This window comes from Styela clava, chromosome 9 (genome assembly GCF_964204865.1).
Source record: "Styela clava chromosome 9, kaStyClav1.hap1.2, whole genome shotgun sequence".
Classification (NCBI taxonomy): domain Eukaryota; kingdom Metazoa; phylum Chordata; class Ascidiacea; order Stolidobranchia; family Styelidae; genus Styela; species Styela clava.
The window spans coordinates 15,529,930-15,547,736 of record NC_135258.1 but is presented as its reverse complement, the minus strand read 5'-3'; the positions used below and the strand labels follow the sequence as shown (position 1 = coordinate 15,547,736).

Sequence of the window (17,807 nt, the reverse complement as noted above, 5' to 3'; positions counted from 1 at the left end):
ATTTTTCACAAGATTGCAAAGCAAGAAGGCTAGACTTCAAACTGTTTGTTTATCACTGAAATAGCCAGCTCATCATGTTTGCTTAGTTAATCATTCACATAAGTGGCTCTGTAGAGTTGCTAACAGAGCAGATAATACACCCTTAACATAGTTTCAAATAGGTTACTGCAAGTAGTATTGCTGCTGTTGATTTGCTCAAAGCATTTATCAGCTCAATACTCTTAGGATTCTTGTGGAGTACAATATTTACAAACATTACAAACAGGACTCTGGGTTTATGTTGCACAAATTTATGTGATTTTTATTTAATTTTCTAAACGCTTAGATTGTAGTTGTAGTCCATCAAAATTATGGCGCAGTTGCTCAATGGAAAATCAATTTCTGCTGATATTCGAAAATCATTGTCTCAGAAAGTGAAAGACTTAGCAGAGAAGTGTGCAGGGTTCCGTCCAGGACTGGCCATTGTCCAGGTTGGCCACCGGGAAGACTCCAATGTGTATATTCGTATGAAACTTAAAGCTGCACAAGAGATTGGAATTCATGCTCAACATGTTCAATTACCCGGATCAACAAATTTATCCAATCTTTTGAATAAAATTAATGCACTAAATGCGGATCCTGATGTTCATGGAATAATTGTTCAACTACCTCTTGAGACTGACCAACCAATTGACGCCGATGTTGCAACAAATGCTATAGCTCCAGAAAAAGATGTTGATGGTCTCACTGTTCACAATGCTGGATTACTCAGTCGGGGTGATGTTGGAAAAGGCTGCAATATTCCTTGTACACCAAGAGGTTGCCTTGAATTAATAAAAACCACAGGCATATCCATTTCCGGAAAAAATGCAGTTGTGCTTGGTCGTAGCAAAATAGTTGGTGCTCCCATGTCAGAATTATTGCGTTTGAATAATGCTACTGTTACTGTCTGTCATTCCAGGACTGTAAATACGGAAGCAATTACAAAAAATGCTGATATTCTTGTTGTCGCAATAAGACAACAAGAAATGGTCAAAGCTTCATGGGTTAAACCTGGAGCTGTTGTGATTGACTGTGGAATCAATGCAATACCAGATTCTTCTAAAAAAAGTGGTCAAAGGCTTGTAGGAGACGTCGACTTCAAGGAAGTTTCAACTGTGGCTGGTTGGATTACTCCAGTTCCAGGTGGTGTTGGTCCTATGACTGTAGCAATGTTGATGCAAAATACTGTGGAATGTGCTGCTGGGGATCTGGATAAGCGACTCAATAAGAAGTGGAATATTTCTTATCTCCCCTTAGATCTCAAAACTCCTGTCCCCACAGATATTGCAATCGCTACAGCACAAACACCTAAGAACATAAGAGATTTGGCGGCAGAAGTTGGCCTTTTGCCGAGTGAAGTTAGTGCTTATGGCAATGTAAAAGCTAAAGTGTCTCTGTCAACTTTGTCAAGGCTACAGGATGTTAAGGACGGGAAATATGTTGTTATAACTGGCATCACACCAACACCGCTTGGAGAAGGAAAAAGTACAACAACAATTGGATTAGCTCAGGCACTGGGAGCTCATTTGAATAAAAACATCTTTGCTTGTGTGCGACAGCCTTCACAAGGTCCAACTTTTGGCATAAAAGGTGGTGCTGCTGGAGGTGGATACTCGCAAGTCATTCCAATGGACGAATTTAATCTTCATTTAACAGGGGATATACATGCCATCACTGCTGCAAACAATTTGCTTGCTGCTGCAATTGATGCTAGAATGTTTCATGAAAAATGCCAATCTGATAAAGCTTTATTCAATCGTCTTGTGCCAAAGAAGCAGGGTAAACGATCCTTTTGTGATATTCAAAAACGAAGATTGCAGCGCCTTGGAATCGAAAAAGATAATCCAGATGAACTCACAGAAGAAGAGATTAAGAAGTTTGCAAGGTTAGACATAGACCCTGAAACTATCACTTGGCAAAGAGTCATTGATACAAATGATCGATACCTTCGCAAGATAACAATTGGATTATCACCAACAGAGAAAGGTTATTCTCGAGACTCTCAATTTGATATAACAGTAGCAAGTGAGATAATGGCAGTATTGGCTCTGACAACTGACGTTACTGATATGTCCAAACGTCTTGGAAATATGGTTATTGGTAGTAGCAAGAGTGGAGATCCAGTCAGTGCTGATGATCTCGGCATCACTGGTGCTTTGGCAGTTCTGATGAAGGATGCTATTCAGCCAAACTTGATGCAAACTCTGGAAGGCACTCCTGTTTTTGTTCACGCTGGACCATTTGCAAATATTGCTCATGGTAATTCATCTATCCTTGCAGATAAAATTGCTTTAAAATTGGTAGGACCTGAAGGTATTGTTGTTACAGAAGCTGGGTTTGGAGCAGATATTGGCATGGAAAAGTTTTTCAACATAAAGTGCAGACAATCTGGCCTTCGACCTCATGTTGTTGTGCTGGTAGCTACAATTAGAGCAATTAAGATGCATGGGGGAGGACCAAATGTCACAGCTGGAATGCCACTGCCAAAAGAATATTTTGAAGAGAAATGTGACTTGGTTGAAAAGGGATTCTCAAATGTTCGGAAGCAAATTGAAAATGCCAAGTATTTTGGTGTGTCTGTTGTTTTTGCTTTAAATCAATTTGTATTTGACACACAGAATGAGGTTGAACTAGCATTGAGGCTTGCACGCGAGGCAGGTGCTTTTGATGCAGTTTCATGCACACATTGGGCGCTTGGGGGTAAAGGTGCCACTGACCTGGCTCGTGCTGTAGTGGCTGCAGCAGATGCACCAACAGATTTCAAATTTTTATATGATGTTAATTTGCCTATTGTGGAAAAGATTGAAATTATTGCGAGGAAAATTTATGGAGCTGATGGGGTTGAACTGTCACCAGAAGCAGAGCAAAAGGTAGAGCAATATACCAAACAGGGTTTCGCAAATTTACCAATATGCATGGCAAAGACTCATCTATCTCTTTCTCATAAGCCAGAGTTGAAAGGTTCACCAACAGGTTTTACATTACCAGTGCGAGACATTCGCGCAAGCGTCGGAGCTGGATTTCTTTACCCACTCATCGGGACTATGTCAACGATGCCAGGGCTTCCAACTAGACCATGCTTTTATGATATTTCATTGGACCCAGAAACAATGGAAATTAAAGGACTGTTCTAAAATTAAAAGGTTTTTCAATAAATAACTATGGAGTAATTGCCTAATCAATCAAGTTGCAATCTCATTTTCTTTACAAACTTAGCAATCAGGAAAAATATAAACCATTCATGGCTATTATTAATGCCGATTCCAGTGATAAAAAGCAATATGCATCAAGACCGTTGCTAAGTGAATAATTGCCAAGACGGGGATATGTTGATAATTCTTTTTCTTGATTTCTAATCATTCCGTCTGCCTTCTTACTTCCTAGCTGAAAATAAATGTTTAACAAAAGCGTGTGGCATTATCGTTAATATCTTGACCAAGGATCACCTTCGTTGTACATTCAACATCGCACCCCTGAGATCTAGAAGATATAAAATACTATTGTTCAGACTACAAACAGGCCACTGTCGTCTGAACTTTCATCTTCATAAAATTGGACTACACGAAAATGGATTTTGCGACACCTGCACGGAAAACGAAACCGTCGAACATTTAATATTAAATTGTCCCCGTTATAACTTCCCAAGATCAATTTTACTTAATCATTGCAAAGAACTGAATATAGGCCCCGTGAATATTATCAATTTGCTACCAAATCCCAGAATTATATCATTTGTTATAGAATACGTCCTCGTAACGGGTCGAAGCATTTGAGCACCAAACGCTCAATATCACAGTCCGGGTGCACAAAACTAAGCCAGTTATACGCACCATTAAAATAATAAACCCCGGAGTTTCAATTTGCTAACCATTGTTGATCGGCAGGTAATCACGCGAGAACTACTGTATAAGATGAATGTGTGTAGTCGATTACATATAAGATGACCAGTGCGTATTGTTGCCATGGTAATGGGCCGTCCCGTTGACCTTCCACGAAAGCCCACGTGTCTGTCTTGCCATAATGCATGACTAAATACCCGTTCAGTATCTTTAATTACAAATCACAGCGCCAATCTTTATACTAAAAGCGAGAGTTCACTCAACGAGGTGGTAGCAAGCCGCAGTATGTTCCCTTGATTTTTATTTTAGGGAGGGTGGTAGATATTTTGTTATAGTAATGTAACTTTTAAAATGTTCATCTTCACCGGCCTATGAGCCATTTTTTTAATTATACAAACACATTTTTATTTACGTTATAAATTAAAGTATGGTGTCACACCTGAAAATTATGGTAAATTTTAGGGGGGGATCACTGTAGCAACACATGGAACCGCTGACGCATTTTGAATTTGTTACATGACCGTCTCATCGAAACGTGATATATCCCGCGCTTAATCTTTCATCCGAGCAAGAAGACTTTCCCTTTCTTCATATTTATATTAACATCTACGGAGGAAGTTACTCATTTACAAAAGTAAGAATTATATCCTCTCATCACTGGCATGTTTTCTTCATTGAATTCAAATTGAAAGTCAGATTTTGTTCGGCACGATGCCTCCTAAAAACGGGTCTAATATTTTTCATTTGGATATCTTTGGAAAGTACAAATGTCCTTAACTAGTACTAGTGATGCTTGGCGCAGCAAAAATGAGCTTCTTGTTCTCTGCTAAACGTGCAAACCCAATGCCCATCTTTTGCCGCCGTTCAAATATTCATAATTTCCAGCAAGAGTTTATTTACACTACTCCTCCTTATTGCAATTGAACAAAGAATTTTATACGATTTTACGGAATCAATGGGTATATAATTCACCAGTCATATCAAAGCACGTTTCCAATGACCACTGGAATAAGCTTCTCTAACACAAGCTTTGGCGTCGATTCACATTTGACAGAAGTCGCTAAAGCAGGGCGAGATGCCGCATGAACATCATGCAGGACAGGTAGACCAATTTCACCAACAACCACTGGAAAACTTGCCCTAACACAAGCATTGGCATTTCTACATATTGGAGTGTAATGTTATACTGCTTATCAAAAACTCGCCTTATGAGATATCATAATCATATTATTCACAAATATATTTTGAGGAGAACTTATCAGAAAAGAAAACAAGTTAAAGCAAGTCAAACATCACAAGTCTGATTAGATATTGGATGCCCAGAAAATGATGAATAGTATTGTGTGATATATCAAAACGTACATATCAAAACTAATAACTAATTTATTCAGCCTGGCAACAATTTAAAATGTATAATTGTGGTTGTAGACTCCTGTGGCACTTGGCCTTACTGATTGCTGTGCCATAAGCCAATCTCTTTCCCAATCGCCAGGAGGAGGCACCATGCCTTCTATTATTTCAGCTGGAGCATAGTCTTTACTTATCAAAGGTTCGTCATTAGCTCTTCGTTTTTCTATCCATGCATGTGCTTCCCGAGCCTTCCATTTCCTATCATTGCCCCTGTGAGTAATAAAAAATCAAGTTTAACGACACTATTCATGCCAGAATAATTTGGTTTGCTTATTCAGGTATGTTAAATTCAAACAAGTCTTAGTCTTTATTAAAGCACAGTCTTTGGCCTGGCAAGCAATTAAAATTAAAAATTTAAAGCAGTGGTTCTCAAACGATATTGCGTGCACAGAAGCATAGACAATATTTTGAGGGGACGGAATAAAACTATTTGTTAGATTTGATCTTGCCCACCTTATTTGTTTTTAAAACTTTTCATTTATTTCATTATTTACGTTCCATCCACGTATTTTCAACGTTTTTTTTTATAAACATATTTTTACCTTACTATCTGTTAGTTGTATCTTGTTGTTAGATAGTTATTTTTGAGGCGGGGCACGAGACTTGACAAATTCGAAAAAGAAAGTTCGAATACCACCGATTTTAAGGTCTACTACAAGCCAATTTACGGAATAATGATTCACTGCTTTCTTTTAAATTGGGTCAGAGATGAAAGTTGATGCACTTGCCTAACCAATACTACTAAATGAAAATTAAAGCAGGAAAGTAAACCAGCCTTAACTCATAACTACTGGCTCAAATGTCCAGTGAGTAAGTGTGAGAATATGGTAGCATTTCTCATCATTTCATAGTGATTGAAAAACTGTTCATTTCGCCTTTTCACTCGAGCATGAAGAATGAATGAAATAATTACCGTAGTAAAGAGTATCACACAATTACGAAGTCTTACCTCCACATCGGTGTATAGGATAACACAGGAAAGAGGAACATGAGTGTCAAAGACCATAGAATCAACCAAAAAGAATGGTATTGCATTTTGTCAACATATGGTTGATCTTTATAAAATCCATAAAACTTTTCTTCAGGCTAGAATACAAAAATGAAATTGTGACACCATCATTAAGTTGCATGAGTTATTACATCAAAATGTAGATATGCCAATCTGAATCAATGAAATTAATAAAACAATGTCTATTGCGATACTTTTAAAACACTATCACAAACATTCAACATTTTTCATTAATTTGCTTAAGCTGACTCAATTACATGGCAGGCAAAGGCAAAAATTGTCAGAAAATACAGTAATCATACATCTTTCTTTTTCAGCCTTTCTAGTTCAATCTCATATGGTGTTTTTTCTGAAACAGTCACTGGTGCTGACGCTCCCTTTTTGCTTGAAGATGCCACTCTCCGTATCCCCAAATAGATGACTGGAGAGTTTTTACCAGCTAAAGTTATTAGGTTTGGTTTGCATCGCCTCACCATTTGAGGCAACCCATGTCTCAGTAAAGATGCCATGGGTCGATGGCAAGTGCACTGAAAAGACATAATATTACACAAGATTGATAACAAATTTACTCAGTCACAAATTATATTTATATAAGAGTATATAAGCCATAGAAGGGCCACATCCATATTGCCTGCTTGTTTTTTTCCCTATATTTACTGAAAGCAGACTGTTACGGGAAAAAACTTTTGTTTGAACATAGATAACATTCTCATTAATATTGGAAAAATAATTGACAAATTTTTCACGAATGACATCATTCCCATGTTCATTTATATGTAGTAACACAAAAACCACATTTCAAATAAACTTATATAAGATGAAAGTATGGCAGAGCATAATGAATAATTAAATCACAAAGCAAATATTATACAACATATATCATTTACATACAACATACAGTTAGTTATGAAATACAGTATTAGCAATTGTGAAATTTGAAAGCCAATTTTAATGTCCGTTATATTTACCAATGACTCAATATTCAAACACAAATATTAAAATATATATTTCAATATGCATGGGGTCCAATATAAATAGCATTTTGCCCACACCAAAATTTTTTTTTGCCAAACCAGTAATTAAAGACGAGGGGTCACATTTTTCTGTATGCATTAATATCTTGTACTCAAACACATCTAACATCAAATGAATAAAACTCGTAAATTAAGCAACAATTCTGCATTTTCGAAGCAAGATCTTCAACAATTCAAAATTGGCTCTTTGGAAATTACGGTATATCAAAAGATGATTAGAAATATTACATATTACACTGAAACCAAAGAAATGAGGCATGGAAAATGTGATCGCTATGCCTATAAGCACCAGTCTCTGAAGAAAATACATAAGAAACATTGATGATTTATTAGCTGTTATTATAATATATTAGCGATTAGCAAAACAGAACCTATGCATTGACATTCATTTGTAATGAGGAATTGACTGTTTGTGAATCACAAGTTATTATATTACCCAATTACATATTCACATTTTGATGACTCCAATTGTAAAGCAGTCACTGAATAATAGACATGAGGATTTGAACGAATTATAACATGGAACAATGGGGTGAATACTGCTGGATATTATTTACAATTACGGCAGTCAAACTGATCGAATACACTAAAAGCATATAACTATATGTTAAGCTGACTTAAATTAGAGCAATAAATTCAGTGATATTGATTAACCAATGTGTTTCCAAATCTAGTAAGAGAATGAATGTTATATGCCATCTTAATATTCTATTTTCTAGAAAATGGATATTGGACGAACTGTGCTATATTACTCAGCACACGCCAGACAAAAAAAAATTACCTATTATGTCAGACTGAAAAAAATGTTAGTTTTTTAATAAAACTGAAGACCAATCAGTTTCCACACAGCTAATCAAAGAGTATGTGAAAATTATTTAGAAGGATTAATTTAAGCAATTATCAAAAAATTAGTTGGTTTTTGTAGCAAACAAACACAAAGAATGTTGAATTCGACTAGGATTTTTTCATTGTCTCATCCTAAACACAAGAGAGAATGAAGCCTTCATAAGATTATACTTTAGAAAATCTCCTATTAAGAAGTACCATGTCCAACCTTGCTCATTCCTTGTCTAATATATACAATGCAAAAAAATTGACAAATAAAATCAAAATTCAACAAGAGAAACAACTAATACCTCTCATATAACAAGGTATACATTTACACATTGAGTTATATAGCCTGCAATGCAACAAAAGTGATTATCAAGATATGATTATTGGCTTTTTCATAAATAACCACTTAAGCTGAATTTCTCCAGCAAGTACCTGTACACGGGATGGAAATAAATTATCCTGTGATAAAAACGAAAGATGCTTTAAAATGTCAGGGTTGGAACCAGGGGTTGAGAAAATCAGATTATAATATGACTTCAATAATCAAATTAAATATTTGTATCACCTACATCTAGTTTTTTAAAGTGTAACTGGCGTTTCATTATAAAATTCAATTTAGACCTGCAGACATTTACGAAGATACAAGAATACTGTTAATTTGGTTATTTATGATACAAGTAATTTCATTAAAATTGTCATGTATGTCATGTCATAGATTGATAATAAAAATATGGTGTATTAGATTTCTTGTTCAGAATTCAATCCGCCTTAGAAATATTTGACCAACCCTAGTTGGAGCCAATATCAACTCCAAAGTAGAAATCAAATCTCAATAAAATTAGTCTGTTTGAGTCATATCACTAAATTGATCAGAAATATTCCAATTCCAACCCTGACATAATACAATTAAGCTACAGTAATTATTTACAAAACAAATGATATAGTAAATTATTTCTGATTGCAGAATAAGATATATATCATGTGGTTGCAGGGATTATGTTAATACAACAAAATATCAATCCAATCAATTTTTAAATACAATATTAACGAGATAGTAGCCTTTCAATTGCTGCATTAACATTTCCGCCTGTTGCTATTAAAGCCTGAATATTGGCTTCTCTATTCATAAATCCCATAGCTGTCAATTGCTCAAGTTCGGTTCGAAATCTTTCTTCAGGGGGTTGAGTGTTCGCAGATGGGTTCGTGGCTGCCAGTGACATCATTATCCGTGACAAAGCCTCGGGATCACTCGCAAGAGGATTAGTTGACTGCTGTGATGGGGTTGTCGATGTCGTGGAAGATGGTGTCGAAGTCGTTTGTGCTCGAGGCATCATTGGCATGGATGTCATTCCTGACAACAGTTGTGGTGCCTCACGTGATAATACATCCATGCCTTGTTGAATTTGAGTCATTGCTTGCAATACTCTAGGATTTTGCATTGCTGCTTGAAACTCCGGATTCTGCATTTGTTGAATCATTGTTGGAATCATTGACTGGAGTTGGGGATTATTGGCAATCATGGGATTGTTTTGCATTGCTGCAGCAGTCATCTGCGGATTTTGTGCCATCATATTCATCGCACTTTGCATGTATGGACTTGACATAAGATTTTGCATTGCGCTAGGGTTTTGCATCATATCCTGCATCATGTTTTGTATTCCACCGACACCAGGGGCAGCAGAAGATGACGTGTTGGTAGAACTACCTGTTGTTGGAGTGGTCGTAGTCGCTGCGGTTGATCTAGTGCCAGAACCTCCCCATGGATTTGGCAGTGGTTCTGTGTTTTCAACACCTCTTTGTGCATTGTTATCACCACTTGAATTATTGCTGTTCTGAATGAGACTAGCAAAAGGATTTCCGCCAAATTGCTCTTGGGCAGCATTCAACATTGGTTCCTGAACATCTGTGTACATTCTACGCAATGCATTGTAACCTCCAGGAATACTTTCTAGGTTGCTCAAGGCTCGATCTTGATTCCTCATCACTTCTTGTAACATTGCTGGGTTTCTTGTATATTCCAATGCTTGGCGCATCAACTCTGGATTGTTCAGTAAATGGCCGACTTCGGGGTTTTGTTCTATCAAAGCCTGCATTTGAGGGTTGGCCCTCATCAATTGTCCCATTACTTCAGGATTTGACAGCATGTTTTCAACCATTGGATTTCCCATTATTTGCTGCATTAGATCAGGATTACGCATCATTTCTTGTTGCATTTGCTGTTGCATGTCCATCAAATTTGTTGAATTAAATCCTGGCATTCGGGGAGGTTGATTCGGACGACTTTCAGTTGCGGTTGCTGTTGATGCAGATGATTGAGAAGATGTCGCGCTCTGACCTGATGTACTAGATTGAGCTTGTGGAAGACTCTTGATTACAAGATGAATTGTCTGTCCATCTTTGAGCTTGTGCGTTTCAACGCTTTCATTGTCCTTTAAAATTTTTCCCGCAAATATTAGAACGACTTTTTCTGGCGATGACGCAAATTTTTCCGCAACCTTTTCACGTAATTCTTTCACAGTTCCTTTTCCGCTAATCTCAACATCTTTTTTTTCTTTTGGCGTCTTAATCGAAATTTTAATTAGTTCTGAGTTTTCCGAATCCGCCATAGCGATGAAATTATTTTATATTTCCCAAAATTGCGCGTTGCTTCCTTGTAACGTGTCCAATTATAAAGACTAAACTAGAAATGAGTAGGATGATACCACAAAAAGTTAACAAGCTTCCAGATTTCAGAAGCGTGCGAAACTTCAGCACTGTAATATCAGTTAGATCCTATACGCAAAATAGTAGGTGTACATCCTAATATCATCATACGATACAATGTATGGATATAGAAATTTTAGTATTGGAATTCCAGTTTATATTGAAGATTGAAATGTTTGTATAATGGCATTGACTTAGACTATTATCATTATTATTGAGCTTTTTCATAAATTACGTTAAAATATTTTTATATCGTAAACTTAAATAATTTACTTCAGTTTTATTGACCATAAAAATGTATTTTTTGTTTTTATTGGTTGTATTTATCTGAAGTTAGACTGTTACATACTGTTCTTCAAAAATAATTGAAATTATTAATGCAGTACTGTTAACAAAAGTCATGACGTTTTTGTTTAGCACTCAAATAACTTATTATGAAACTGCATTATGTTGTTGATACATAAATGAAAAGGAACATGAATTTTGCGTGTGGGATTTATTTAAAAAACTCTGGCAAATTTTCATTGTGCTTTGTAGCTGACATCTAACGGCTTCTCGAACATTCCACTATTGCCAATATTTTACGTGCAGTAAGCGAAATCTATATTTAAGTACACGTGAAGTTATAGATTTATTGGACACGAAATGGATCGTTTAAATATTATGTTGTTGTTAGAATTCTTTGTCATGTTCTTGTTGTTATGAAAAAAATCGGGACAACACTAAAAGGCTAAATAAAAGAAGAAACGGATGAAGTGAATGAATTCCGGAGGTTGAAGTGTTCCCAGATGAGAAATATTTAAAAATGCTAAGAGGCTGAACACTAAAAAGAACAAGAGAGTTATGATCAAATATATTATGGACACGTAGCGCTACCTAATGGCAATAATTTTGACGACGTCATAGCAAAAAAAGAGTAAAGGCTTCTGAAGAAAATTTTTATCTTTCACCACTGAAAATTTCAAAGCAATTGGTCCAGTAATCAAAGAGAAAAGCGACTTTTTAAAAACGTGTCAAAGAACAAGAACAACAACATAATATTGAAACGATCGCTATGTCCACTACGTGTCCAAAAAGTGGAGGAAATTTCTTCCGACAGGTGGTGAGGTGGTTGAAGTCACTAAAAAGCTAAACAGTAATAGGAAGAAGTGAATGATATTTCTTTCGAAGGGTGGTGGGGTGGTTGAAATCAGTATAAAGCTGAACACTAAAAGGAAGAAGTGGATGAAATTTCTTCCGACGGGTGGTAGGGTAGTTGAAAACACTAAAAAACTGAACACTAAAAGGAAGAAGTGGATTGAATTTTTTCCGACGAATAATGAGGTGGTTGAAAACACTAAAAATCTGAACATTAAATAAAAGAAGTTGGTGAAATTTCTTCCGACGAATAGTGAGGTGGTTGAAGTCACTACAAAGTTGAACACTAAAAGGAAAAAAATGGATACAATTTCTTGCGACCGGTGGTGAGGTTGTTGAAAACACTAAAAAGCTGGACACTCAATGGAAGAAGTGGACAAAATTTCTTCCGAAAGATAATGAGGTGGTTGAAAACACTAAAAAGCTGAACACTAAAAGGAAGAAGTGAATGAAATTTCTTCCGACGGGTGGTGAGGTGGTTGAAGTCACTAAAAAGCTGAAGACTATAAGAAAGAAGCGGATGAAATTTCTTCCGACGGGTGGTGAGGTGGCTGAAGTCACTAAAAAGCTAAACAGTAATAGGAAGAATTGGATGAAATTTCTTCCGACGGGTGGTGAGGTGGCTGAAGTCACTAAAAAGCCGTACACTAAAAGGAAGAATTGGATGAAATTTCTTCCGACGAATAATGAGGTTGTTGAAAACACTAAAAAGCTGAACACTAAAAGGAAGAAGTGGATGAAATTTCTTCCGACATTTAATGAGCTGGTTGAAGTTACTTAAAATCTGAACACTAAAAGGAAGAAGTGGATAAAATTTTTTTGACATTTATTGAGTGTCTGAAGTCACTAAAAGCTGAACATTAAAAGAAAGAAGTGGATGAAATTTCTCCCTACATTTAATGAGGTTGTTGAAGTCACTAAATAGCTGAACACTAAAAGGAAGAAGTGGATGAAATTTTTTCCGACGAATAAGGAGGGTGTCGAAGTCACTAAAAAGTTGAACCTTAGGAGGACGAATTGACGAAATATCCCGATAGGAGTAACGTGGATGAGGTCACCGAAGACCGAGTAATGTGATTGAAAGCACTACAGATGGATGTAAAAGCTGTTTCTAAAAATAAGCTGAAGATTTTTTATGAGATTTGGCAGGTAGTGTCACTATGATTTCCCGGGAAGCGACTGTTTTTTTGTTTTGTTTTATACTCGATATAAGTGATGCTGAATTTTACTTTTATGGGGAATGACTGACTTGCAGGTGCCGAAGTGGCAGGGGCCTATGACTCCTGGATATCCAATTCGAATTCATAAGCAAATATCGCGACCTTCGTTTTTTGTGTTTATAAGAATACCGAATATCGCGCACACGTCCTAGCGTTAATGTCCACGTTTTGATAAAAACGATTATTTTATTTTTTATCATATTCGAAGACAGCAGGCCTGGGCGGCGCGGCAATAAATTACAGCCAAAATCAGTGGATTTCAATTAGCACCGACTTGAAGTTTTAATAACTCTTCGAAATTGTTTTTGATTGAAATTATTTTACAATTAGCATCGTATATTCCAATTTCCATTTTTTTCACGTTGCACAAGACGCATAAATCATCATTGTTACAGGATCTGTTGAAGCTAGGGCAGTCCGGGTAACGATACTGGTGATTTACGATGGTCCACAGTTTCAGCTTCGTCCAAGATATGATTTTTGGGGAAATTGTGAGTAAAATATTTTGTTTCGGCTTTCGTGTTCATGTATTTGAGTATTGCTTCCTTATTGGACACTTGGTGGACATAATGATCGTTTCAACATTATGTTATTGTTTTTGTTTTTCTTCTCCGTTGTCATAATAAAATTGCTCTTCGAATACAGGACAAATTGCTTTGAAATTTTCAGTGGTTAAAGATTGCTTTGCCAGAAGACTATCACTTTCACTTATTTTAAAAATTTCTGTGAACCTCAAGAGCTTTCTTTTCTTGTGTGCAATATGTGTTGCAATAAAAAATAGCGACAACTTGTGGCGTTTCCATATATTTGAGCATAGCTCTCTTGTTTTTTATTATTATAATATGTAAGTATATCAAATCGAGGTCGTGAGCACTGAACTAAAATGACAAAATGAGCATGGACAGTGCACTAGCTAGCAGGCGTCTCTAACCAGAGACAATGCATAACAATGCGATGTGACATTCATGCTCTGATGAGGTATAACTACGTTTATCTCTGTGGAAGGTATGCCAGCAAACATCACGGGCGTAATAAAAATAGAAAAAATTAAATATAAGCTTAGTGATTGTCGAGAAACTTGATTAACAACAAATTTAATCAGTACAATTGAAGTTTTGGGAACAAATTTTGGCTCTGAAATTTTGTTCACACCTATGCATAATCGGGAGTTTGATGGTGTCTATATTAGATTGACAGAAGGCATTTTTGAAGAAAATAGAAGTAGCACACATTTTTATTCTATATGATAAAAAAATATAACTGAAGACATCTGAAATGGAAAAGTGCTTGAACAAGAATTATACTAAGACGCACTAACCACGTATTTTACTTCGAAATATCAGTGTAATACATCGACAGACTGGTCTTGTAATTGTGAAAACAAAAAGAATGCTTATGTACGTTTCCATTTAAAATTTATTTAAAAAAAACCCGCATACAAAATTGAATCACGGTCTTGGATTAATTGGCATAAAAAGCGAAATGGCAAAGAAGAAGCATCAGTATAATATACCGTCTAATTACCTTTACAGTATTCGTCTAAGGTGGATCCGAATTACAAAAATTGCACTACATTCGCCATTTTCTACCCTCTCATTTTTTTTCATAATACGTCATCTCAGCCAACGTCGCCATTCAGCTTCTTCTTTGCCTTTTGTTAGGTAAAGTAAATGTTCTGTTTTAATTGCTCGGCGGTGTTTCGCGCTGAGCGTTAGGAATACGCTCGCTACCGCACCTGCGTGGGTTAGCTGGTTCGAATCCCGCGCGGGATGAGAATTACCGTGTTTCCTCGAAAATAAGACCTAGCCCGAGTTTTAAAGATAAGACCTAGTCGATAGTGCGAATTTGTTTTCCTGGCATAGTCGATGGCAAGGAATCTCTCCTATACGTTTCAATAAATAAATAAATGAAAATTTTAATAAAAACGTGTTATTAATAAGTAAATGGATATCGGTTGTTGTCATATTTTGTATATTCGAAAAATCTCGTAATTCTCCACTTTGTAATTTTGTTTTTGATAAATGATAATAAAAGACATTCCCCAAAATAAGCCCAAGTGTTATTTTTCGGAAGAAAGTTAAAATAAGACACTGTCTTATTTTCGGGGGAACACGGTATATGCGAGGCGAGGCGCCGCCGCAGGCTGGTTCAAATAACCGCTGGTCAGTTACGACTTTCTCAACCATCAAGTCCATGTATCTGAAACAAATAACTTGTTATTAACTAATCTCATACCCTACATGGACCGGTAACCGGACAAGTGACCGTGTTCCGCAAGATGTTTGAGCCGTCTAATCGGCTTTCATCTCCCCGGGATAAATATAGAAATGTACTGATATCGGCATTTATTTCGGTATTGGTATATGTTCGGTATCGGCTAATAATATGCTTCCGATTCTGCTGTTCAATGAGATCCAGAATGTTTTTAAAATGAGTTGGCATCCGAATGTTGATATCTGAAACAATTTTTTTTTTGTGGAAGGACCATGTTCGCGGCCAACCTGCTGCACTGGAAACGGGTATTATAACGTCACAATATCTGATACTATGATGTTTTATCATCATTTGAACTTGTTTTTAGATTCCAATTATTATATACTAAATATAAATATAATCACTAACAACAGAATTTTATGAAATATATATATTAAGAAATGTGACCTTATGTATACTGAAGTTTTCACACACTGTACACATATGTACACGGAATTTATTAAGAACGCCCTCAATTCTTACTCGTTTTGAGCTATTCCTCATCCAAACTACCTTCCCAATTAATTTATCTATTTTCGCTACTAAAATTGTGTTATTTAAATATTTGACAATAAAGAAGAAAAATATCAATCAAATATCACAGTGAATTTCCTCGTTGTGTGAAAATAAAATTTGACATAAAATTGTCACAAAATTCTGCGTACGCCACTATGGGTATTGGTTTAATAAAAGTGGTAAACATTTATCGAATATACCATTACGGTAGACAACTTGGTATGAGTTTAAAACACCGCTATTCCCAGCGCCCGTGCAAAACGAAACGTCTGCAGACACCTATATTAATATGTAAAAGAAGTGTCGAGTCCATATTTGCATACGTGCAGATTTACAAGGCAATTTACGATGCAATTAATTAAAGTAAGCTATTTTGATATGCCTTCAGTAATGAGTCAAGTGACACTCCATTTATGCGTCTAAATATTTTTTATTTGTGTTTCAAGCTGAAACTCAAGAACATGCGTTAATTATTGTTACATATTATCGGTGATGTCGACACCTTGAAATTTATCTGGTCTTTTTCATAGTTTGCTTATCCCTTAAAACTATTTTGTTCTAGTATATCTGAACTTATACCTTTGTCTGGGGTAGACAAATAATTGTTTGAAAGCTGGTATCGTTTTAGCAACAATAATATACTTTTTTAAAATCAATCGCGAAAATATACGAGATAAATGTTGGGGTACAATTTATCGTGATAGGCACAGCAGATCTTGACGCAAGATACGATGAAGTGTGATGGAGAATTGTCCATCGATCCCATACCGCGACGATAATATACTGAAAAGCCAGTCAGCCAATCGTTTATTTGTCATCACCAACGACTACCGGTAAATAACTGCGCAGAAATTCATGCATCAAATAAATATACTGATACTCTTATTTGTGTGACCGGAGTCGAGAGGGTCCTCGAGATGTCTTCAAGCAGCGACACCTACATCGCTAGTACAGGTTGGTGTAAACTCTAAAGTCTAAGGAGTACAAATTTTGACTATGCAGTAGTTGTGATAGTGAACATATTCTCAGAAGAACAACCTGGTTATTGGAAATAAATAATAATGTCATTCCTAGTGAAACAATTTTTGCGAAACAAATAAAAAAATGAAAAGTAAGGGAGTCAAATTGACAAAATTAACATAAAAGATTTTAGAAGTAAGTTTTATATAATGATTAACACTTTACTAATTTATCGGATATCCTCTAGACGCGACTGTTTGTATCGTGAACAACCACAATATCGTATTTTAATAATTTTACATTTGAAAGAAATTTATTTAGACGCAGCAAATCATCACAGCAGACCGAAATTTTCTTCTCAAAAATCATGGATTTCATTGAAATTATTTCTTAGGTCGAAATTAGAAAAATGGGATAAAATCTTCTTATATCGGTATTAATTTTTTTTTTTGGGGTCCTAACCACAGTGTGACCTTTTTTGAAATATGAGTACAGAGAATAGTTACAACACTAGGAGCGATAGCGAGGCTCGCCGAAAATTTTTCGCCCGCTTCCAGATTTATAGGCCGGCCTTACCTCAGGCTTCCGTGTTCGGCGGGATTTTGGCGCATTGGATTTAAATTCAAACGTGATGTCGGTATTATTGTATATATACATATATATTCAAACATAGCTTAAATATGTTAAAAGTTTTAGTTTGATCTATACTGGCAATGAGGTACTTGTAATGCCCGATTCTGCGATTCGAACTTGTGATTTTAACGTTCTGCAGGTCTGACGTTAGTAAAACATTGTCAGATTGGTTAGTCAGTTAGTGGATGTGTAAAATCTGATAATAGGATACCTATACCGCAACAATCAGTTGTGGATT

At 36.0% G+C, this 17,807-nt stretch overlaps 3 protein-coding genes across 3 annotated transcripts; 1 reads left to right on the top strand and 2 right to left on the bottom strand.

Moving 5' to 3' along the window:
* Window positions 1-350: 350 nt before the first annotated feature.
* Window positions 351-3,433, top strand: LOC120339367 (C-1-tetrahydrofolate synthase, cytoplasmic-like). Its single transcript, XM_039407476.2, has one exon. The coding sequence runs from the start codon at window positions 351-353 to the stop codon at window positions 3,153-3,155; it is 2,805 nt and encodes a 934-aa protein (XP_039263410.2). The 3' UTR covers window positions 3,156-3,433.
* A 1,649-nt stretch (window positions 3,434-5,082) lies between these two features.
* Window positions 5,083-8,052, bottom strand: LOC120339369 (uncharacterized). The gene is made up of 3 exons (XM_039407477.2): window positions 6,582-8,052; window positions 6,220-6,356; window positions 5,083-5,480 (listed from the first exon to the last, which is right to left on the bottom strand). The coding sequence occupies exons 1-3, from the start codon at window positions 6,816-6,818 to the stop codon at window positions 5,264-5,266; spliced, it is 591 nt and encodes a 196-aa protein (XP_039263411.2). The 5' UTR covers window positions 6,819-8,052; the 3' UTR covers window positions 5,083-5,263.
* LOC144411614 (ubiquilin-1-like) lies at window positions 6,807-10,899 on the bottom strand. Its single transcript, XM_078116034.1, has one exon. The coding sequence runs from the start codon at window positions 10,751-10,753 to the stop codon at window positions 9,191-9,193; it is 1,563 nt and encodes a 520-aa protein (XP_077972160.1). The 5' UTR covers window positions 10,754-10,899; the 3' UTR covers window positions 6,807-9,190.
* Window positions 10,900-17,807: the final 6,908 nt, after the last annotated feature.

Excerpts from the sequence above, each read along its gene's own strand:
- LOC120339369 (XM_039407477.2), bottom strand. The coding sequence starts at position 6,818 with ATGTCTTTTCAGTGCACTTGCCATCGACCCATGGCATCTTTACTGAGA. Across the intron at positions 6,357-6,581 it reads AAAGGCTGAAAAAGAAAGAT|CCTGAAGAAAAGTTTTATGG; the intron begins GTATGATTACTG and ends TTTGTATTCTAG. Across the intron at positions 5,481-6,219 it reads TCCTATACACCGATGTGGAG|GGGCAATGATAGGAAATGGA; the intron begins GTAAGACTTCGT and ends TATTACTCACAG.
- LOC144411614 (XM_078116034.1), bottom strand. The coding sequence starts at position 10,753 with ATGGCGGATTCGGAAAACTCAGAACTAATTAAAATTTCGATTAAGACG.
- LOC120339367 (XM_039407476.2), top strand. The coding sequence starts at position 351 with ATGGCGCAGTTGCTCAATGGAAAATCAATTTCTGCTGATATTCGAAAA.